Below are 17,007 nucleotides of genomic sequence, written 5' to 3' on the forward strand. Positions count from 1 at the left end.
CATATGCAGCAGCTGCCAAAAAAGCCAACACATTTCTAGGCTGTATAAACAGAGGGATAGAATCAAGATCACGTGAAGTGTTAATACCGCTTTATAATGCCTTGGTAAGGCCACACTTGGAATACGGCATTCAGTTCTGGTTGCCACGATGTAGAAAAGATGTGGAGACTCTAGAAAGAGAGCAGAGAAGAGCAACAAAGAGGATTAGGGGACTGGAGGCTAAAACATGAACGGTTGCAAGAACTGGGTAGGTCTAGTTTAATAGAAAGAAGGACTAGTGGAGAGATGATAGCAGTCTTCCAATATCTCAGGGGTTGCCACAAAGAAGAGGGAGTCAAGCTATTCTCCAAGGCACCTGAGGGTAGAACAAGAAGCAATGGGTGGAAACTGATAGGGTATAACCCTACAGTATAGGGTTTCCTGCCTAGGCAGAGGGTTGCACTAGAAGACCTCCAAGGTCCCTTCCAACTCTACTATTGTATTGTATTGATCAAGGAGAGGAGCAACTTAGAACTGAGGAGAAATTTCCTGACAGTTAGAACAATTAATCAGGGGAACAGAAGTTGCCTCCAGAGGTTGTGAATGCCCCAACACTGGAAATCTTTAAGAAGATGTTGGATAGCCATTTGACTGAAACGGTATAGGGTTTCCTGCCTAGGCAGGGGGTTGGACTAGAAGACCTCCAAGGTCCCTTCCAACTCTGCTATTGTATTTATATTTGCATTGAATAGCTGGAGCATTGGGGTTGTAAGTCAGAACACACAGTTATAATTGATTGGCTGGAGAGTGCTGTGTGAGGCAATCTGCACTTTGATTGGTTGCTATGGTTGTGGAGAGAAAATTTTCCCTCCCGCCCTGCCTTTTTCTTCTGTGTGCTCTATGATTTGCCTGATGATGCTTGCCTAGATAGATAGATAGATAGATAGATAGATAGATAGATAGATAGATAGATGGATGGATGGATGGATGGATGGATGGATGGATGGATGGATGGATGGATGGATGGATGATAGATGGATGATAGATGATAGACGGATGATGGACGTATGATGGATGGATGATGGATGGACAGACATACAGACAGACAGATGAAACGTTTGCAACCAAATTGCCAAGCTTGGGGCTGAAACCAATAGACCATCTACTCCTGGAAGAAATGTTCTGCTTTCAGTTCCAAGTGGGGGGAAAGACACTGGAAACATGGAGGCTGCTTGGAAAGATGGTTTAATGGTGGACAGGATCACATGGCTTGAGGTTGATCACATGCTTCCAGATGTTGGGTGAAGAAGAAAAGAGAAAAGAGAAGGCGCTTGCTGGTTTTTTTATACTCTCTGTTCAGCCCTACCTCTCTGTTTCCTGTTCCTGTGTAAGAAATGTATTCTGATTGGTTGTCAGGCTCCCATAGGGCCATGAAGGGGCAACTCTCCAGGCTGTTTTAAGTCCAGGTTTGGTTAAGCATTGCTCCTTCCAGGTGCCCTGTGGTGAGATGGGCAAAGAGCTAATACCATCATGCCTTAATCTCATCACCCTGAAGGAGAGAGATCTGTGTTATGTAGCATAGACTGGCTCAGGCATTTTAATGGCCCATTAAAGAGTGGAGGCTATTAAGAATGAATCTGCTTCCTGCCTAAAAACATGTTTCTCCATTTTTAACCCAGGGAAATATAATATTCTGCCTTTTAAATATTTCCCAGGATATTTCATTCTTCTAGGAGAGGGGTGGGCGCTAACTTCCTACACTACCAAGCACATTTCAGAGAGACGATGTGTTAGATAGGGCAATGAGAGGACAGACTCAGGTTCAAGGCAACATCAGCTCTTTATTCATCAGACAAGTATGTACAATCCAGCAACTGTTAGGTCGGACAGGTCTCCTTTTATAGGGAGCTGTCAGACCTCTCAACCAATCAGATTGAACCTCTGTTCCCGCCTAAACAGAGGACTGGAGTGAAAACCACAGCAGCTTGTGTGGATATCTAACACGATGATAGATAGCTATTGGCCAATAAAGAATTCTAATTCTAATATATATTTACATAGTATAGTAGTAATAGTATAGTATAGCCTTTATTGTCATTGTACAAAATAAATACAACGAAATTGGTTTTAGCCTCACTGGTGCAAAATTATAGCGGAAAAGAAAAAGACACCAGTCATACGTTTCCGCAGGTGCGTGATTGAGGTAGTGTTTAAGAATCTGACAGCCCAAGGACAGACACTATTTTTAGACCTATTTGTTCAGGTGGCTAGGCTTTGATGTCTTCTGCTGGATGGTAGAAGTGCAAAGAGACACTGACCAGGCTGTGAATCATCTCTGAGTATCTCCTTACTCTGCTAAAGCAGCGAGTCCTTTTTTTTTTTGTATAAAGCTACACGTTAGTGTAAGCATTGTGACTTCATTTGGACCCCCGCTGGCAATTAATGCTCCCTTTCCTACCCTCTGCATTTCACACAGACTCCTTCAGGTGGCGCCCTCTAGCAAGAGAAGGGAACACCAAGCGCTTCCCCATGGGAGCCACGGGAGGGCGTGTGCTTTGCCAGGGGGAAATGAAGGAAGTGACATCACAGCCGTGCCTCTCTAGACACTCGCTCTCCTTAACCCCTGGGGCTCCGCAGGAGGCGGAGAGGCTGGCGGGGGCAGATCCAGACGCGCCCCGGGTGAGGAGCGGGGGGGCTTTCCCGGTGCAAAGGGGGGCGGACGAGGGAGAGACCTGCGCCCGGCCCCCCTCCAGCTGCAACCCGGGGTCCCATGCTCCCCAGCCGCCCTCTCCCTGCAGGGGGAAGCTGAGCTGCAGAGCAGCAGGAGCAGCAGAAGAACCGGGGATCCCAGGAAGGTGGCGGGGGTCTCTTCCCGCCCCGTATCGGGGAAGAGGGAGAGAGAAGCGGGGCGGCCTCTCCAGCTGCCTCCTTCCCGTCCTTGCTCGGAGTGGTGGAGGTGGTGGGACCTCGGCCCTGTGCTGGGATGACCCGCTTGTGTCTTCGGGCAGGTTGTGTGAATCTGCCTGCGTGTCAGAGGGAGACTAGATTCTCCAAAGAAGGGGAACAGGGCATCCTCAACCAGAGTCATTCCCTGGCGTTTTATTGGATGTGATCCAAACTTGCATGGTTTCACCCAGTTTTGGGTTTGGCAGGTTGTGTGAATCCTTAAGAGGGGAAATGCAGGTGACCCCCCCCCCCCCAAAAAAATATAAAGTGCCCCAAAATGCACCCTCCCACCTCCAGAAGAGAATGCCATTTGGATCATTAACCAGCTCAGAAAAATCCTTCCGTGGGGATGATTTCTTGTTCCGTGTTTAAATCCTCCACATTTAATTCTTGGACTTTATGTTCTTTTCCATCTTAGGTGCACCAATTGGAAGTAATTTCTACATCTTCACATGGAGACCATAATATTTCTTGGCTAAAGACAGACGGGGGAAAAACAAAATTTGAAGAAACAGACCTATGAACGAAACGTCTTTAGGAGATCGAGAAGATTCCTTGTAACCATTTGAAGTTGCCTTACAGGACAGAGACAAGGATGGAGACACCGCTTTTAGGAAGTGAGGGAAATGGAAAAGGCCGTTTTGCTGTTCAGCCTGGCAGCTGTGGAGAGATCTGGACAAAAAGCGGGCAGAAGATCCTGGAGGAGGAAACCATCCTCCATTCAGAAGTTCAGCCCTGGAACTTCAGGAGCCTCCAATACCAGGAGGCTGAGGATCCCCGAGGAATTTGCAGCCGACTACACAACTTTTGCAGGCGATGGCTGAGACCAGACAAGCACACCAAAGCCCAGATGCTGGACCTGGTGGTTCTGGAGCAGCTCCTTGTCCTTCTGCCCCTAGAGATGGAGAGCTGGGTGCGGGAGTGTGGAGCAGAGACCAGCTCCCAGGCAGTGGCTCTGGTGGAAGGCTTCCTCTTGAGTCAGGCGGAGGAACAAAAGGAGCAGGTTGAGTTGCAGGTGGGACACCTTCATTTAGGGAATAAAGAATGTGTTTGAATTCTGCACCCCTCCCTCCAAGACTTCTCTGCCATCCAAGCTACATCCGTTCATTTCTCATTCAGCCTCACTGATGGATATTGGAGGTTTTTTGGTTTGTGTTCAGAGAACAAGAATCAACCTAATGTTCTGGAGTGTTCATTAACTTTTTCTTTTCTCCTTCCTCCTATTTCAAGTCTGTTGTGAAGATCAGAGATGATGAGGGATGCAGAAATCCATCAAATCCTCTTCAGGAGATGTTTTGGAGGGGGATCTCTCAAGAAGATCCAAGTCAGGACATCTCAGGAGGTAATGGAAGGTTCTCCCACCCCCAAGAGAAATCCCAGCGAACTCATTTTCATTTCATCTTGTCTTCTGTAGAATACCTAGTCCTATTTTGTTAATGTAGTTCAGCGGTTCAAATCCCTAGCGCTGCGTAACGGGGTGAACTCCTGCTACTTGTCCCAGCTTCTGCCAACCTAGCAGTTCGAAAGCATATAAAAATGCAAGTAGAAAAATAGGGACCACCTTTGGTGGGAAGGGAACAGCGCTCCATGTGTCTTCAGTGTTGAGTCATGCCGGCCACATGACTACAGAGACGTCTTCGGACAGCGCTGGCTCTTCGGCTTTGAAACAGAGCTGAGCACCGCCACTAGAGTCAGGAACAACTAGCACATATGTGCAAGGGGAACCTTTACCTTATTTTGTTAATTATGGATTTTAAATTTCTGTCTCCCACACAGTGAAGAATCGAATGAAGATAACGCCTGCTTATGATGGAACTGAAACAATCTTTGAACCTATAACTCAAGTAAGAAAAGCATAAAAAAATAAGACTATCAGTGTTAGCATCTGTTAAGTAGAGAATGATAATAATTTAATAATTCTTTGACATGCAAGTGTGCAACACTGCTCATTAATAACTGCACTAATCACATTAGCATATCAACATTTTACAAAAGCCTTAGATTAAGCTTTTTAATGAAGTGCTAAAAAGAATCTCATTCATTTTCTTCTGCAAAGGCAAGATGGAAAAAGTCTTAATGATAGATATAGATAGATATAGAAGACAGATAGATGATGGATGGATGGATGGATGGATGGATGGATGGATGGATGGATAGATAGATAGATAGATAGATAGATGATAGATAGATAGATATAGAGATAGATAGAGATAGATAGATAGAGATAGATATAGAGATAGATAGATAGATAGATAGATAGATAGATAGAGATAGATATAGAGATAGATAGATAGATAGATGATAGATAGATGATAAGATAGATAGATAGATAGATAGATAGATAGATAGATAGATAGATAGATAGATAGATGATAGAGATAGATGATAGATAGATAGATGATAAGATAGATAGATATAGAGATAGATAGATAGATAGAGATAGAGATAGATAGAGATAGATGGATGATAGATGATAAGATAGATAGATAGATAGATAGATAGATAGATAGAGATAGAGAGATATAGAGATATAGATAGATATAGAGATAGATATAGATAGATATAGAGATAGATAGATAGATGATAGATAGATAGATAGATAGATAGATAGATAGATAGATAGATAGATAGATGATAGATAGATAGATAGATAGATGATAGATAGATGATAAGATAGAGATAGATACAGAGATAGAGATAGATAGATGATAATATAGATAGATAGAGATGGATGGGTGGATGGATGGATGGATAGATAGATAGATAGATAGATGATAGATAGATAGATAGATAGATAGATAGATAGATAGATAGATGATAGATAGATAGATGATAGATAGATGATAAGATAGAGATAGATATAGAGATAGAGATAGATAGATGATAATATAGATAGAGATGGATGGATGGATGGATAGATAGATAGATAGATAGATAGGGATGGATGGATGGATGGATAGATAGATAGATAGATAGATAGATAGATGATAGATAGACAGACAGATAGATGATAGATCAATCTAGAAGGAAACTATGGTTCCTTTCATTGAATGGCACTAAAAGTGTGTATCAGTACTTGTAGTGATTCAGACAATAGGACAGATCATGTAAACTCCCCTGTTTTTATTCTGTTCTCTTTTTTCTTGTTGAGGAGGGCCATGTATCCTTTGAGGAGGTGGCTGTGTATTTCTCTGAGGAGGAATGGTCACGGCTGGATCCTCATCAGAAAGAGCTGCATTGGGAAGTCATGCTGGAAAATCATAGGAACGTGGCCTCTCTGGGTAAGGATTTGCTTCTTCCAGGCAGAGTGTTCAGGAAGGCGTTCTGTAATTAAACGGCGTCAACTGTATCTTTTTATTATAATTCTATTAAAGAACTTTTATCAGAATAAAAGCAAGTTTTGAAGAGGAAATGAAGGTAGAGTAAGGTGATAAATGAGTAAGGAAAAAGTATAATAAAATAAAAAAGGAAGCAGAAGAATAGAAACCATTTTAAATGTTAAAATTAAGCTTCTTTCTCTAAGGTTACACAATTATTTTCTCTTTTGTGTAATGGATCCTTTCTAACCTTCAAACTTACAGATCACATTCGTTTTTTCTATTTTTTTAAGCAAGAATTCCAACAGGGTTTTCCAATCACTAATCAATATACTGTGTTTCCTCTAATCAAAAAATCATAGAATAGAATAGAATAGAAGAGAAGAGAAGAATAGAGAGAAGAGAAGAGAATAACAGAGTTGAAAGGGACCTTGGCAGTCTTCTAGTCTAACCCCCCACTTTTGCAGAAATATGATTTCTATATCATTTCAGAAAAATGGTTGTCTAATCTCTTCTTAAAAACTTTCAGTGTTGGAGCATTCAAAACTTCTGGAGGCAAGTTGTTCCACTGGTTAATTGTTCTAATTGTCAGGCATTTTCTTCTTAATTCTAGGTTGCTTCTCTCCTTGATTAGTTTCCACCCATTGTTTCTTGCTCTGCCCTCAGGTGCCTTGGAGAATAGCTTGACTCCCTCTTCTTTGTGGCAGCCCCTGAGATATTGGAAGACTGCTATCATGTCAGCCCTAGTCCTTCTTTTCTTTAAACTAGACATACCCAGTTCCTGCAACCGTTCTTTATGTTTTAGCCTCCAGTCCCCTAATCATCTTTGTTGCTCCTCTCTGCACTCTTTCTAGAGTCTCTTTTATCAAATCATCTTTGACAATTCTGTCGTCTTCATCAACCATTCTACTATTGTATTTATAGTACAGCCCTTCCAGCTTTGGGGGTATAATAGTCTCACTGCAATTATCATATGAAGTCAGAAACAATCTTCTATTACTGTTTTCCAGCTGTTCATTAGGGCCCATGTAGAGGGTTCTGGTTCCAGTTGGATATTTATTTTTAAAGTTCTCTGTATTAATGTATTTGAATCCAAAATTTTCTACCTTTTTACCTTTCCACCAAAATGTGCCAGTCTTGGTATTGTCCACATTTCCAATATGTTTGAGCTACCTTTATACAGTTCTGAAAATTGTGTGCTACATCAGTTTATAAAAGTTGGCTTTTAGATTATAACATAATGTAAGTTTCACTCCTTTCAACCACATATTTTGTTACATCTGTATATTATGAAAACATTATTTGCCAATTTTGTCATACATTCTTTAACCTGTTTACAGCTTTAAGCAATTACATGTCAATCCTCTTTTCTACACAACTAAGATTCAAATTCTATCTTACACTGTTGAATATCATAGGTCCTTTTACCTACCGCGAATCTTTCTCTCTGATGAGAGTATGAAAAGCAGCGACAACTATATCCTTCTGCCATCAATTGCTCTCTTGATTTCATTTGATACTCCCCTTGCTCAAGTTCTAATGCCTCTTGACATGTTATTCATTGTCTTCACCAGCTGTTTCTCTTCTGTAAAATGCTTATTATGTTGAGAGCTGTAATGGCAACAGTCTGGGTTTGTACCTATTGCATATTCTCAATATGGCACTTCTAAAACCATCATTTAAAATATCTACATTACCCTTAGCTTTATTATGTAATCATAATATGATATATAATCAATGTATATAAATAGAAAACTTATTTTATTTTATTTATCTTATGCGGCTGTATTACTAGCTGTCCGCGCCCACATGTAGCCTGCGAGGCCCAGGTTGGACACATCTGGCATAAATGGTAAATCGGTAGCCTAAAAAGATGTTTGAAAGAAAAACATCATTCTAGGACAATGTTAATTTTTATCATGAAAATTCATTCCAATGGCATACATATTTTCTCCTAGCTTAACATATTCTTTCACTCCATGTTTAAAAGAATAGTTTTGAAATAGAGTTCATGGGGAGGGGGTCTTCGATGCTGTCTGAACTTGGTTCTTTTTCTGCAAATGCTTCATTACCCATACTACGTGACATCATCAGCACCAGTGTTACAACAAATATTCTCCTTTATCAGTTCATATTGGTCATAATACTGACGTTGTTTCGTTTTATCCCAGTTTTAAAATCAATTTTTCCCATCAATTTTATTTCATCTTCCATTTTACTATTTTTCATCAACAGCATCTTTACAATACATAATACAATAGTAGGGTTGGAAGGGGACCTTGGAGGTCTTCTAGTCCAACCCCCTGCCTAGGCAGGAAACCCTATACCGTTTCAGACAGATGGCTATCCAACATCTTCTTAAAGACTTCCAGTGTTGGGGCATTCACAACTTCTGGAGGCAAGCTGTTCCACTGATTAATTGTTCTAACGGTCAGGAAGTTTCTCCTCAGTTCTAAGTTGCTTCTCTCCTTGATTAGTTTCCACCCATTGCTTCTTGTTCTACCCTCAGGTGCCTCGGAGAATAGTTTGACTCCCTCTTCTTTGTGGCAGCCCCTGAGATATTGGAACAATGCTATCATGTCTCCCCTAGTCCTTCTTTCTCTTAAGCTAAACATACCCAGTTCCTGCAACCGTTCTTCATATGTTTTAATTATTAAAGCTCATTAAAATGCCAAATTTCTTAAATTTGTCCACATATTCCCTCCACAAGATCTCCCAAGTTCAAAACTCAGCAAGAAAAAAATAAGAGGGCATCCTTATCTTCTATTTTTGTATTGCACAAGGATTGTTAAATTTCTCATTAGTTGTGCTTCATGCGAAGATTAAATCGATTTTACCCGTTTCAGGAAATTCTCTTCAAAGTTCATGTCTTCCGAAAATTTAAATCAACACTGTCCAGTTCATATTCTCAAAGCTCTGCATCTAAGAAGATTGGTGTAGCTTTTTTTATTATGTTCAAACTTCCTAAAGTTTGATCTTTGTCCCTAACTTTATATCATTTTTATTTCTCCTTTTTTTGAAGGTAATAATGAGCAGGAAAATGAAAATTCCGCAGAACCATTCCGAGTGATCACTCATAAAGACAGAATGGAGAAGCCTGCAAATCAAAAAGTAGAGATGCATGAGAGAAACCAGTCAAATAATTGGAATCAGAAAAGTTCATCTTCCATTGATGTTCCAATGCAAGACTTTCTTGCCCAACAAGGAAAAATAAAGAAAAAATACATTACAAAAAATGTAAATCACAAATTAGTTGTGAATAAATGCTATCCAACCCAAACCAAAGGCGGAAACAAAATATGCAGAGACAATGGAAAAAATTCCACTCTTTCTTGTGAAAATGGGTCCCGTAAAAATCAGAAAAACATCCAGGTAGGAGAGAAGCCATATACATGTTCAGAATGTGGAAAGAGCTTCAGAAGAAGCAGTCATCTTACTTCCCATAACTGGATCCACATAGGGGAGAAGCCTTATAAATGTCTGGAGTGTGGAAAGAGCTTCTGTGAAAACATCTCTCTTAGTGTTCATAAAAGGATCCACACGGGGGAAAAGCCATATAAGTGTTTGGAATGTGGGAAGAGCTTCAGAACAAGCAGTCATCTTACTTACCATAACTGGATCCACACAGGGGAGAAGCCTTATAAATGCATGGAGTGTGGAAAAGCCTTTATTAAGAACAGTCATCTTACTTCCCATGCACGGATTCACACAGAGGAAAAGCCATACAAGTGCACGGAGTGTGGAAAGAGTTTCAGAGAGAGCCGTTCCCTTACATCTCATAAAAGGATCCACACAGGAGAGAAACCATATCAATGCATGGAGTGTGGAAAGACCTTTATTCAAAGCAGTCATCTTACTTCCCATAAATGGATCCACACGGGGGAGAAGCCATATAACTGTATGGAGTGTGGAAAGGGATTCAGTCAAAGGAGTTCCTTTATTTCCCATAACTGGATCCACACAGGGGAGAAGCCTTATAAATGCATGGAGTGTGGAAAGGGCTTTATTAAGAGCAGTCATCTTACCTCCCATAAAAGAATCCACACAGAGGAAAAGCCATATAAGTGCACAGAATGTGGAAAGAGTTTCAGAGAGAGCCGTTCCCTTATATCTCATAAAATGATCCACACAGGAGAAAAGCCATATCAGTGCATGGAGTGTGGAAAGAGCTTTATTCAGAGCAGTCAACTTACTTCACATAAAAGGAAACACACAGGGGAGAAGCCATATCAATGCATGGAGTGTGGAAAGAGCTTCAGTCATAATAGTTCCTTTACTTCCCATAAAAGGATCCACACAGGGGAGAAGCCGTACAAATGCATGGAGTGTGGAAAGGGATTCAGTCAAAGGAGTTCCTTTACTTCCCATAAAAGGATCCACACAGGGGAGAAGCCATATAAATGTGCAGAGTGTGGAAAGGACTTTACTACAGCCGGTTATCTTAACTCTCATAAAAGGATCCACACAGGAGAGGATCTGTTCAAGTGCATAGAGTGTGGAAAAGGCTTCTGTCAAATTTCATCACTTATGAGACATAAAAGAATCCATTCAGGGGAAAAGGCATATAAATGTGTGGAGTGGGAAAATGACCTAATTTTCCATACAGAGATCCATTTTGGTGCAAATCCATTTGAATTCCAGATTTAGTTGGTAAAATCTATGCATTTTCTATTTATGTATAGGAAGAGGGTGGAGGTTTGAGTCTGCGCTCACAACTGGAAATCCCAGAGATAAAATGGAAAAGCAAACAATGGACACAGCTGTTTGGTGTGGATTTTTGATGTTGGTGTCAATTTGATGGTGGCCAACACTATTTTATATCAATAATGAAAATATTTTTTTTCCCTGTAGGTTTGTCTAGTTTCCAATTTGGGTCAATTCCAAGAAAATGTCGGTTTTAATCATCTCAGATTCTGGACTATGCAATTTTATAATAAGATGGCAACATTGTGGTCTCGCAAGGGAATTTTACACAAATTGTTTGTTCTTTTTACTTGATCCTTGTTGTGTGTGTGTGTGTGTGGGGGGGGTTATCAACAGGTAGACATTTTATAGGTACTCTCTCCCCAGCAATAAAAGCAGTAAAATCCCCCTGAGGCATTTCTTCAAAATGCTTTATTCTTCCTTCCACTATGGGATACATGCAGGTGGAAGTTCACTTGATCCATAGCCACTTCCCATAATTCAAACTTTTTCCCCTTCCTTTCTCATTTCTTAATATGCTCACAGTTTATCAGCAGACAGACACTTCGGTGTCCTCCCAAATGACCATTTGGAGAATCGAATCCTCGCATACATGTTGATGTAGATTGTGGAAAGAGATACAGGATGTCGAATTCCCTCACAAAAAAGGAATAAAAAAGATAAGAATCCTCTCATGCCTGTGCAAAAGACTTTTCAAGCATCGGGGTCATATTATACCTTTTTTATTGTGTCATAAGGGCTAAGAAATTTTTAAAATAAAATTAATTAAATATAATTGGTGTGGTTACTTTCCAGTGATGTATTAAATCCTTTTTCCCTTCACTCTATTTAAATAAGCACCTGAAAGTGAGTAGGCATTTTTTCTACTGGAATGCAGAGTTTTGGTGCTGCATGAGAGGAGGGTTACAAGAGCCTCAGTCTCCCCTTCACTGGAGACTGTTAATAAAGGAAGGGAAATGTGTCATTTCTCATTACACATGGAAATCAGACTGGTAATGTGAAGGGATTTTGCTTTCCAGAATTGGATATACCACAGCATAGCAGATCTATATGCAATGATTTATTGAGGCACAACCCTTCAACAACTGGTTGGGATGAAGGGCTGTTTCAACGTGGTTGCTTTTCTGATTGTGGCCCAACTCCAGGCAAGAATCCACCGAGATATGCTGCTCATCGTAGCTTCTGGTTCTGGCAGTTGACCAACATCCCTCTTGCCTACATGAAATAGCTGCCAATCTCCATAAACAGTTCCCTTCTGCTTGCCGTTTTCTGATCTCCTTTTCTCATACACTTAGCCACTCTCCGTCTTGGTATCTGCTTATCTGAGTTAAGGAGCAGAATGGGTATAGCAGCCTCTGTACTTTTGACTGTGATTCCATAGGCCAGACAGGTGGAACATCACTGTGGATGCTTATGACCAGAGCCGATCTCTCTGGATTCTGGGGCTGGAAACATGCACAGACCTTTAGGGAAGAGCAGGGGCTGTGGAGGCAAAAGTGGTGCTGCCTGGTTGAATACGCTCTTCCCAACTGCAGGCAACAACTCCGGCTCCACTTCCGCACAGGCAGAGTTACAAAATTAGACAGTAATTTGAAGGAATCTGGACAGGGAAAGAAATCGAGTGAAAACAACATTGCTTTGAAATATATTTTTCACCACTTTTCCTCCACCATTTCAATTCTTTAGCTATCCTAAGGCAAATTCCTTGACACACAACACCTTTCCCCAATTACTTTCATGGTAATTGAGCTTTATATTCTCCTCATTTTTCCCCTTCAGCCTTATTTCCTTTGTCAGAAGCAGCCACTCAGTCTTTTCAGTTATTTTTAGGCACACAGTGCCAAGAATTTGAGAAGGACAGTTGCGTGTACACAACTACAGAAATAACTGACAGAAATTTCCATTTTCCTGATTATGGCTTGCCTGCCTGCATCCCATCTTCATTCACCTCAGGCTGAAGTTCACAACAAGCTGTGTTTCCCAGAGAAACTCCTGGTCCTCGTCTTCTGACAGGATTTGGCCCCTTTTGAGGCCTCCTCCAATCGCTGTGGAGCCTTCAGGGCCGCTGTTCTTGAGGGAAACGATTTCAGATCTCCCAGAGAGATTTTTCTCCATCTCCACAGATGGCTCTTGGACAGGAAGGAGAAAGAAGATGGAGAAAGTGCCGCCTCTGTAGATGACTTTCTCTTCTGACAGAGAGCCATTGTTCCTTCTCCCATGCCCATCATCCCTCTCATTCCCTCAGACTCTTTCATCCCCTCAGGCTCTCTTCTCTTTCCCGCCCTTAAAAGGTCTCGTTGCGCTCAAATTCCACCAGGGGGCGCGGTCATCTTCAGGAGGGAACTGAGCATGCGCGGAGTCTTCCGCGGGAACAAGGCACGTGCTGCCCGGGTCGTTCGTCGGAAGGTACTGGAGGCGCCCTCTGCTCTTTCTGCCCACCCCTAAACCCCCGCTGTGAGGCTGGGGCGGGGCGTTTGCGTGAGGCTCCAGATGCTGCCGGGAAGCCTTGCTTGGACACGGATCCCGACGAGACTTCCGAGTTGCGTGAGTGGCGCCTCTGCCTGTGCAAAGGGGTTCCCAGCTGGAGGGGTGCATGGAGTCCGGGGCTCCATGCTCCACTGCCGCCCATTCCCATGCAGGAGCCAGGCGAGGGGTGGGGGGAAGGAGAGAAATGGGGGTCGCCTCTCCGTGGGCGGAAGGGCAGGCTGGCCCGAAGTCCTCTTGCTGGCCCTGGGTGCAAGGACTGGAACTGGGGTGATGCTTCCCAGCCTTTCCCCACGACCGCAAAGCCCGCAGATAAAAGAAGGGAAACGTTGCAGGGATGGAGGTGCAACAGTGGGGCTGAGACGCAGCATTTACACTGTGTGCCTCATAGTGTTTTTCATATTGGCTTCTTTAAAGTCTGGGATTTAAAGTTGGAAAAAGACAGGATTGGGCTTTTAGAAACGGGCACTCCGTTCCTAAGAATTGCATGAAAACAGAACAAGTGTTCCAATATCTCAGGAGTTGCCACAAAGAAGAGGGAGTCAAACTATTCTCCAAGGCACTTGAGGGTAGAACAAGAAGCAATGGGTGGAAACTAATCAAGGAGAGAAGCAACTTAGAACTGAGGAGAAACTTCCTGACAGTGAGAACAATTAATCAGTGGAACAGCTTGCCTCCAGAAGTTGTGAATGCCCCAACACTGGAAGTCTTTAAGAAGATGTTGGATAGCCATTTGTCTGAAACAGTATAGGGTTTCCTGCCTAGGCAGGGGGTTGGACTAGAAGACCTCCAAGGTCCCTTCCAACTCTACTATTGTATTGTATTGTATTGTATTAGGTATTAGTTTTATATTGGATGATGGTTTCTTAATTTGGGTTTCTGGAGTTTGGGGCCAGGAAGGCAATATGGGTTTCTGCTGCCTAAAGTCTTAGTGTAAGTTCAAAGTTTGATTATATTTACTTATGAAATAGATTTAAATATCACTCATCTCAATTGCTGTTTGTGACCTGGGGCATTTAAATATCTACTTGGCCATAGAGATCAATAGATTTTATAACAACAGATATTAAATGTATTTCTTTAGTATTTTTTATGGAAGTTGATCTAGAAGGATTCTCCTGAATTTCCCCCTGTGGCAGGGAATATTTTCCTTTTCTTCTTTGGGGAAGGATTGATGCTCAGTAGTTTAAACTGGTCACCCCTTGTTTTTGGAAATGTCTTTGGTTTTCCATTTTATGTATCTAAGCAGGAAATCCCTCTGGAGACAAAGCCAGGTCTGGTCCTCCACAGTCCAACCTGTCTTATGTGAGAGACTGAACCAGACATCATCTAATGGTTCTTTCAAGCCCTGTGTTTTATGTGATTGTGTCCCCAGGGATTGGTTTTATTTTATTTTTTATTTTATTTGATTTCTAGACCGCCCCCTCTCCCCGGAGGGACTCGGGGCGGTGTACAGGTACCAAATTAAAACCATACAAACAATAATAAATATAATTAAATATAATAAAAATCGGATTAAACTTTAGACCCCTGTACAAATTTGTAAAAATTAAAAACTTAGCCTTAAGACCAACCCGTGAAATTTAAAAATACAGACTGGGGTGGGAGAGCTGGAATTAGGCCAGGCCGGCTAGATTAAACAGGTGGGTTTTAAGCTTCTGGCGGAAGGAGCGGAGGTCCGTGGTTGTTCTAATATCAGGAGGGAGGTCATTCCAGAGGGTCGGGCCCATCACAGTGAAGGCCCTTCCCCTGGGCGTCGCCCGCTGGCACAGCCTAGTGGACGGCACCCGGAGGAGTCCCTCTCTGTGTGAGCGGATCGGCCGAAGGGATGTGTGGGGCAGGATACGATCCCGCAAATAACTAGGTCCTGTGCCATGGAGCGCTTTGAAGATAATAGTCAGCACCTTGAAGCGCACCCGAAAAACTACAGGTAGCCAGTGCAGCCCGCGCAGGAGAGGTGTTACGTGGGAGTATCTAACGACTCCCGAAACTGCCCGCGCAGCCGCATTCTGAACCAACTGCAGTCTTCGGGTGTATCTCAAGGGGAGCCCCATGTAGAGAGCCACTTTGGATGTTGTTCTTTCAAGATTCTTTTCCCTCAGCTGGATCCTGACCAAAAATTGCTGCATTGGGAAGTCATGCTGGAAAATCATAGGAACGTGGCCTTTCTTGGTAAGGGTTTGCTTCTCCCAGGGCAGAGTGTTCGGGAAGACATTTTGTAATTAAACATATCGGCCCTTTCTGTTTTTATTATTATTTCATTAAATAAATTTTATCAGATTAAAAACAGTACAAGTTTTAATCTAGAAATAAAGAAGATTCAGTTAGCTGATCAATAAATAAGAAAAAAGTATAATAAAAAATACTAATATTAAGGGAGTGGCTAAAGACACCTGGCTTCTCAGCCAGAAAGCCCAAGTTTTAGACCCATTGCTAGGGTGATCTCCCATTACTTGTCCCAATTCTTGCCCACCTAGGAGTTTGAAAGCATGCCAATGTGAGTAGATAAATAGGTACCACTTTGGTTAGAAAGTGATAGCATTCTGTGTGCTTCAACCATGTTGGCCACATGATTCATTTGAACTTTCCTGAGGCTGGTGATTGGAGCTGCTGGCTACAAGTGGGGAGTCAGAGAGACAAAGAGGACTAGATAGTAGCTAGTAGTGCACCAAGGGTGGAAAGAGCTTTAGTAAGAACAGTGAACTTATTTACCATAGCGGGATTCATACAGGAGGGAATCCATATAAGTTTTATTTATTTATTTATTTATTTATTTATTTATTTATTTATTTATTTATTTATTTATTTATTTATTTATTTATTTATTTATTCGATTTCTAGACCGCCCCCTCTCCCCGGAGGGACTCCAAGTGCACCAAGTGTGGAAAGATCTTCACTAAGAAAAGTCAACTTATTTACCATAGCGGGATTCAGATGCGCCCGACACAACCGAGTACTAAGATGCCTGGACAAGCTGTTGCGCAGAGCGGATGCCATGATGAGCGTGGAACTAGTGATTCCCTCCGGAGCCTCGTTCATCAAGCCGGACCTGATCATGAGGATCGCGAACGAGATGTGGGTCCTCGACGTTTCCGTAGTGGCTGGCTACCGAGTGCAGGACACATGGGATATCAAATCCACGAAGTAAGGCCATCCTGACCATACTGCTGACATCTTGCACTAGGCTGAGGAACCGGACACCACCTCGGTCTACCAACCTCCCGTCATCGTGCCCACAGAGGGCTCTTTTTCCAACTGTCAGGCGAGGGCTGCAAACTATACATGCAAGGGACGATTACTGATTAAAGTTTTCCTGTATTGATGCCTGTCTGTATACTGTTGTTGCCTGTCTAGTAGTGATGTATCACCTTAGGAGGGCTTGGTGGGCGGGATGTTGGATGTGCGTGCCTTGTACCTGTACTGCCTTGCTTTTTCTAAAAATAAAATGTTTCTAGTTGTACCGACATGTCGCTCCTAATAAACAAGTGGATTTTTCCTGCTAAATGGCTTGGGGCTTCTGCTTTTATTAGAGCACTAGCTGTACCCGGCCACGCGTTGCTGTGGCCCAGTCTGATTA

General features: G+C 42.3%; 3 protein-coding genes across 6 annotated transcripts in view; all 3 read left to right on the forward strand.

Moving 5' to 3' along the window:
- The window catches only part of LOC309391609 (zinc finger protein with KRAB and SCAN domains 3-like), a 145,200-nt gene that overhangs the window by 56,519 nt on the left and 71,674 nt on the right, over positions 1 to 17,007 (forward strand). The gene's annotated exons all lie outside the window — the stretch shown is intronic.
- Positions 1,417 to 11,701, forward strand: LOC309391798 (uncharacterized protein). 4 transcript variants are annotated; one of them, XM_081952549.1, is made up of 6 exons: positions 1,417 to 1,445; positions 3,344 to 3,940; positions 4,156 to 4,267; positions 4,702 to 4,769; positions 6,077 to 6,206; positions 9,265 to 11,701. In XM_081952549.1, exons 2-6 carry the CDS (start codon positions 3,521 to 3,523, stop codon positions 10,887 to 10,889), a joined length of 2,355 nt encoding a protein of 784 aa, XP_081808675.1. In that variant the 5' UTR covers positions 1,417 to 1,445; positions 3,344 to 3,520; the 3' UTR covers positions 10,890 to 11,701. The 4 variants fall into 4 exon arrangements, with proteins under 4 accessions (XP_081808675.1, XP_081808673.1, XP_081808676.1 ...); XM_081952547.1 differs by lacking the exon at positions 1,417 to 1,445 and adding an exon at positions 2,577 to 2,658; XM_081952550.1 differs by lacking the exon at positions 1,417 to 1,445 and adding an exon at positions 2,577 to 2,658 and having other exon boundaries at positions 6,080 to 6,206.
- LOC309392054 (uncharacterized protein) lies at positions 13,149 to 16,578 on the forward strand (the record flags this gene model as incomplete). The annotated part of the gene is made up of 3 exons (XM_081952999.1): positions 13,149 to 13,352; positions 15,533 to 15,602; positions 16,355 to 16,578. Exons 1-3 carry the CDS (start codon positions 13,164 to 13,166, stop codon positions 16,576 to 16,578), a joined length of 483 nt encoding a protein of 160 aa, XP_081809125.1. The 5' UTR covers positions 13,149 to 13,163.

The sequence above is a fragment of the Natrix helvetica genome (assembly GCF_964273705.1).
Source record: "Natrix helvetica genome assembly, chromosome: 1".
Classification (NCBI taxonomy): domain Eukaryota; kingdom Metazoa; phylum Chordata; class Lepidosauria; order Squamata; family Natricidae; genus Natrix; species Natrix helvetica.

Excerpts from the sequence above, each read along its gene's own strand:
- LOC309391798 (XM_081952549.1), top strand. The coding sequence starts at position 3,521 with ATGGAGACACCGCTTTTAGGAAGTGAGGGAAATGGAAAAGGCCGTTTT. Across the intron at positions 3,941-4,155 it reads AGGAGCAGGTTGAGTTGCAG|TCTGTTGTGAAGATCAGAGA; the intron begins GTGGGACACCTT and ends TCCTATTTCAAG. Across the intron at positions 4,268-4,701 it reads AAGTCAGGACATCTCAGGAG|TGAAGAATCGAATGAAGATA; the intron begins GTAATGGAAGGT and ends TCTCCCACACAG.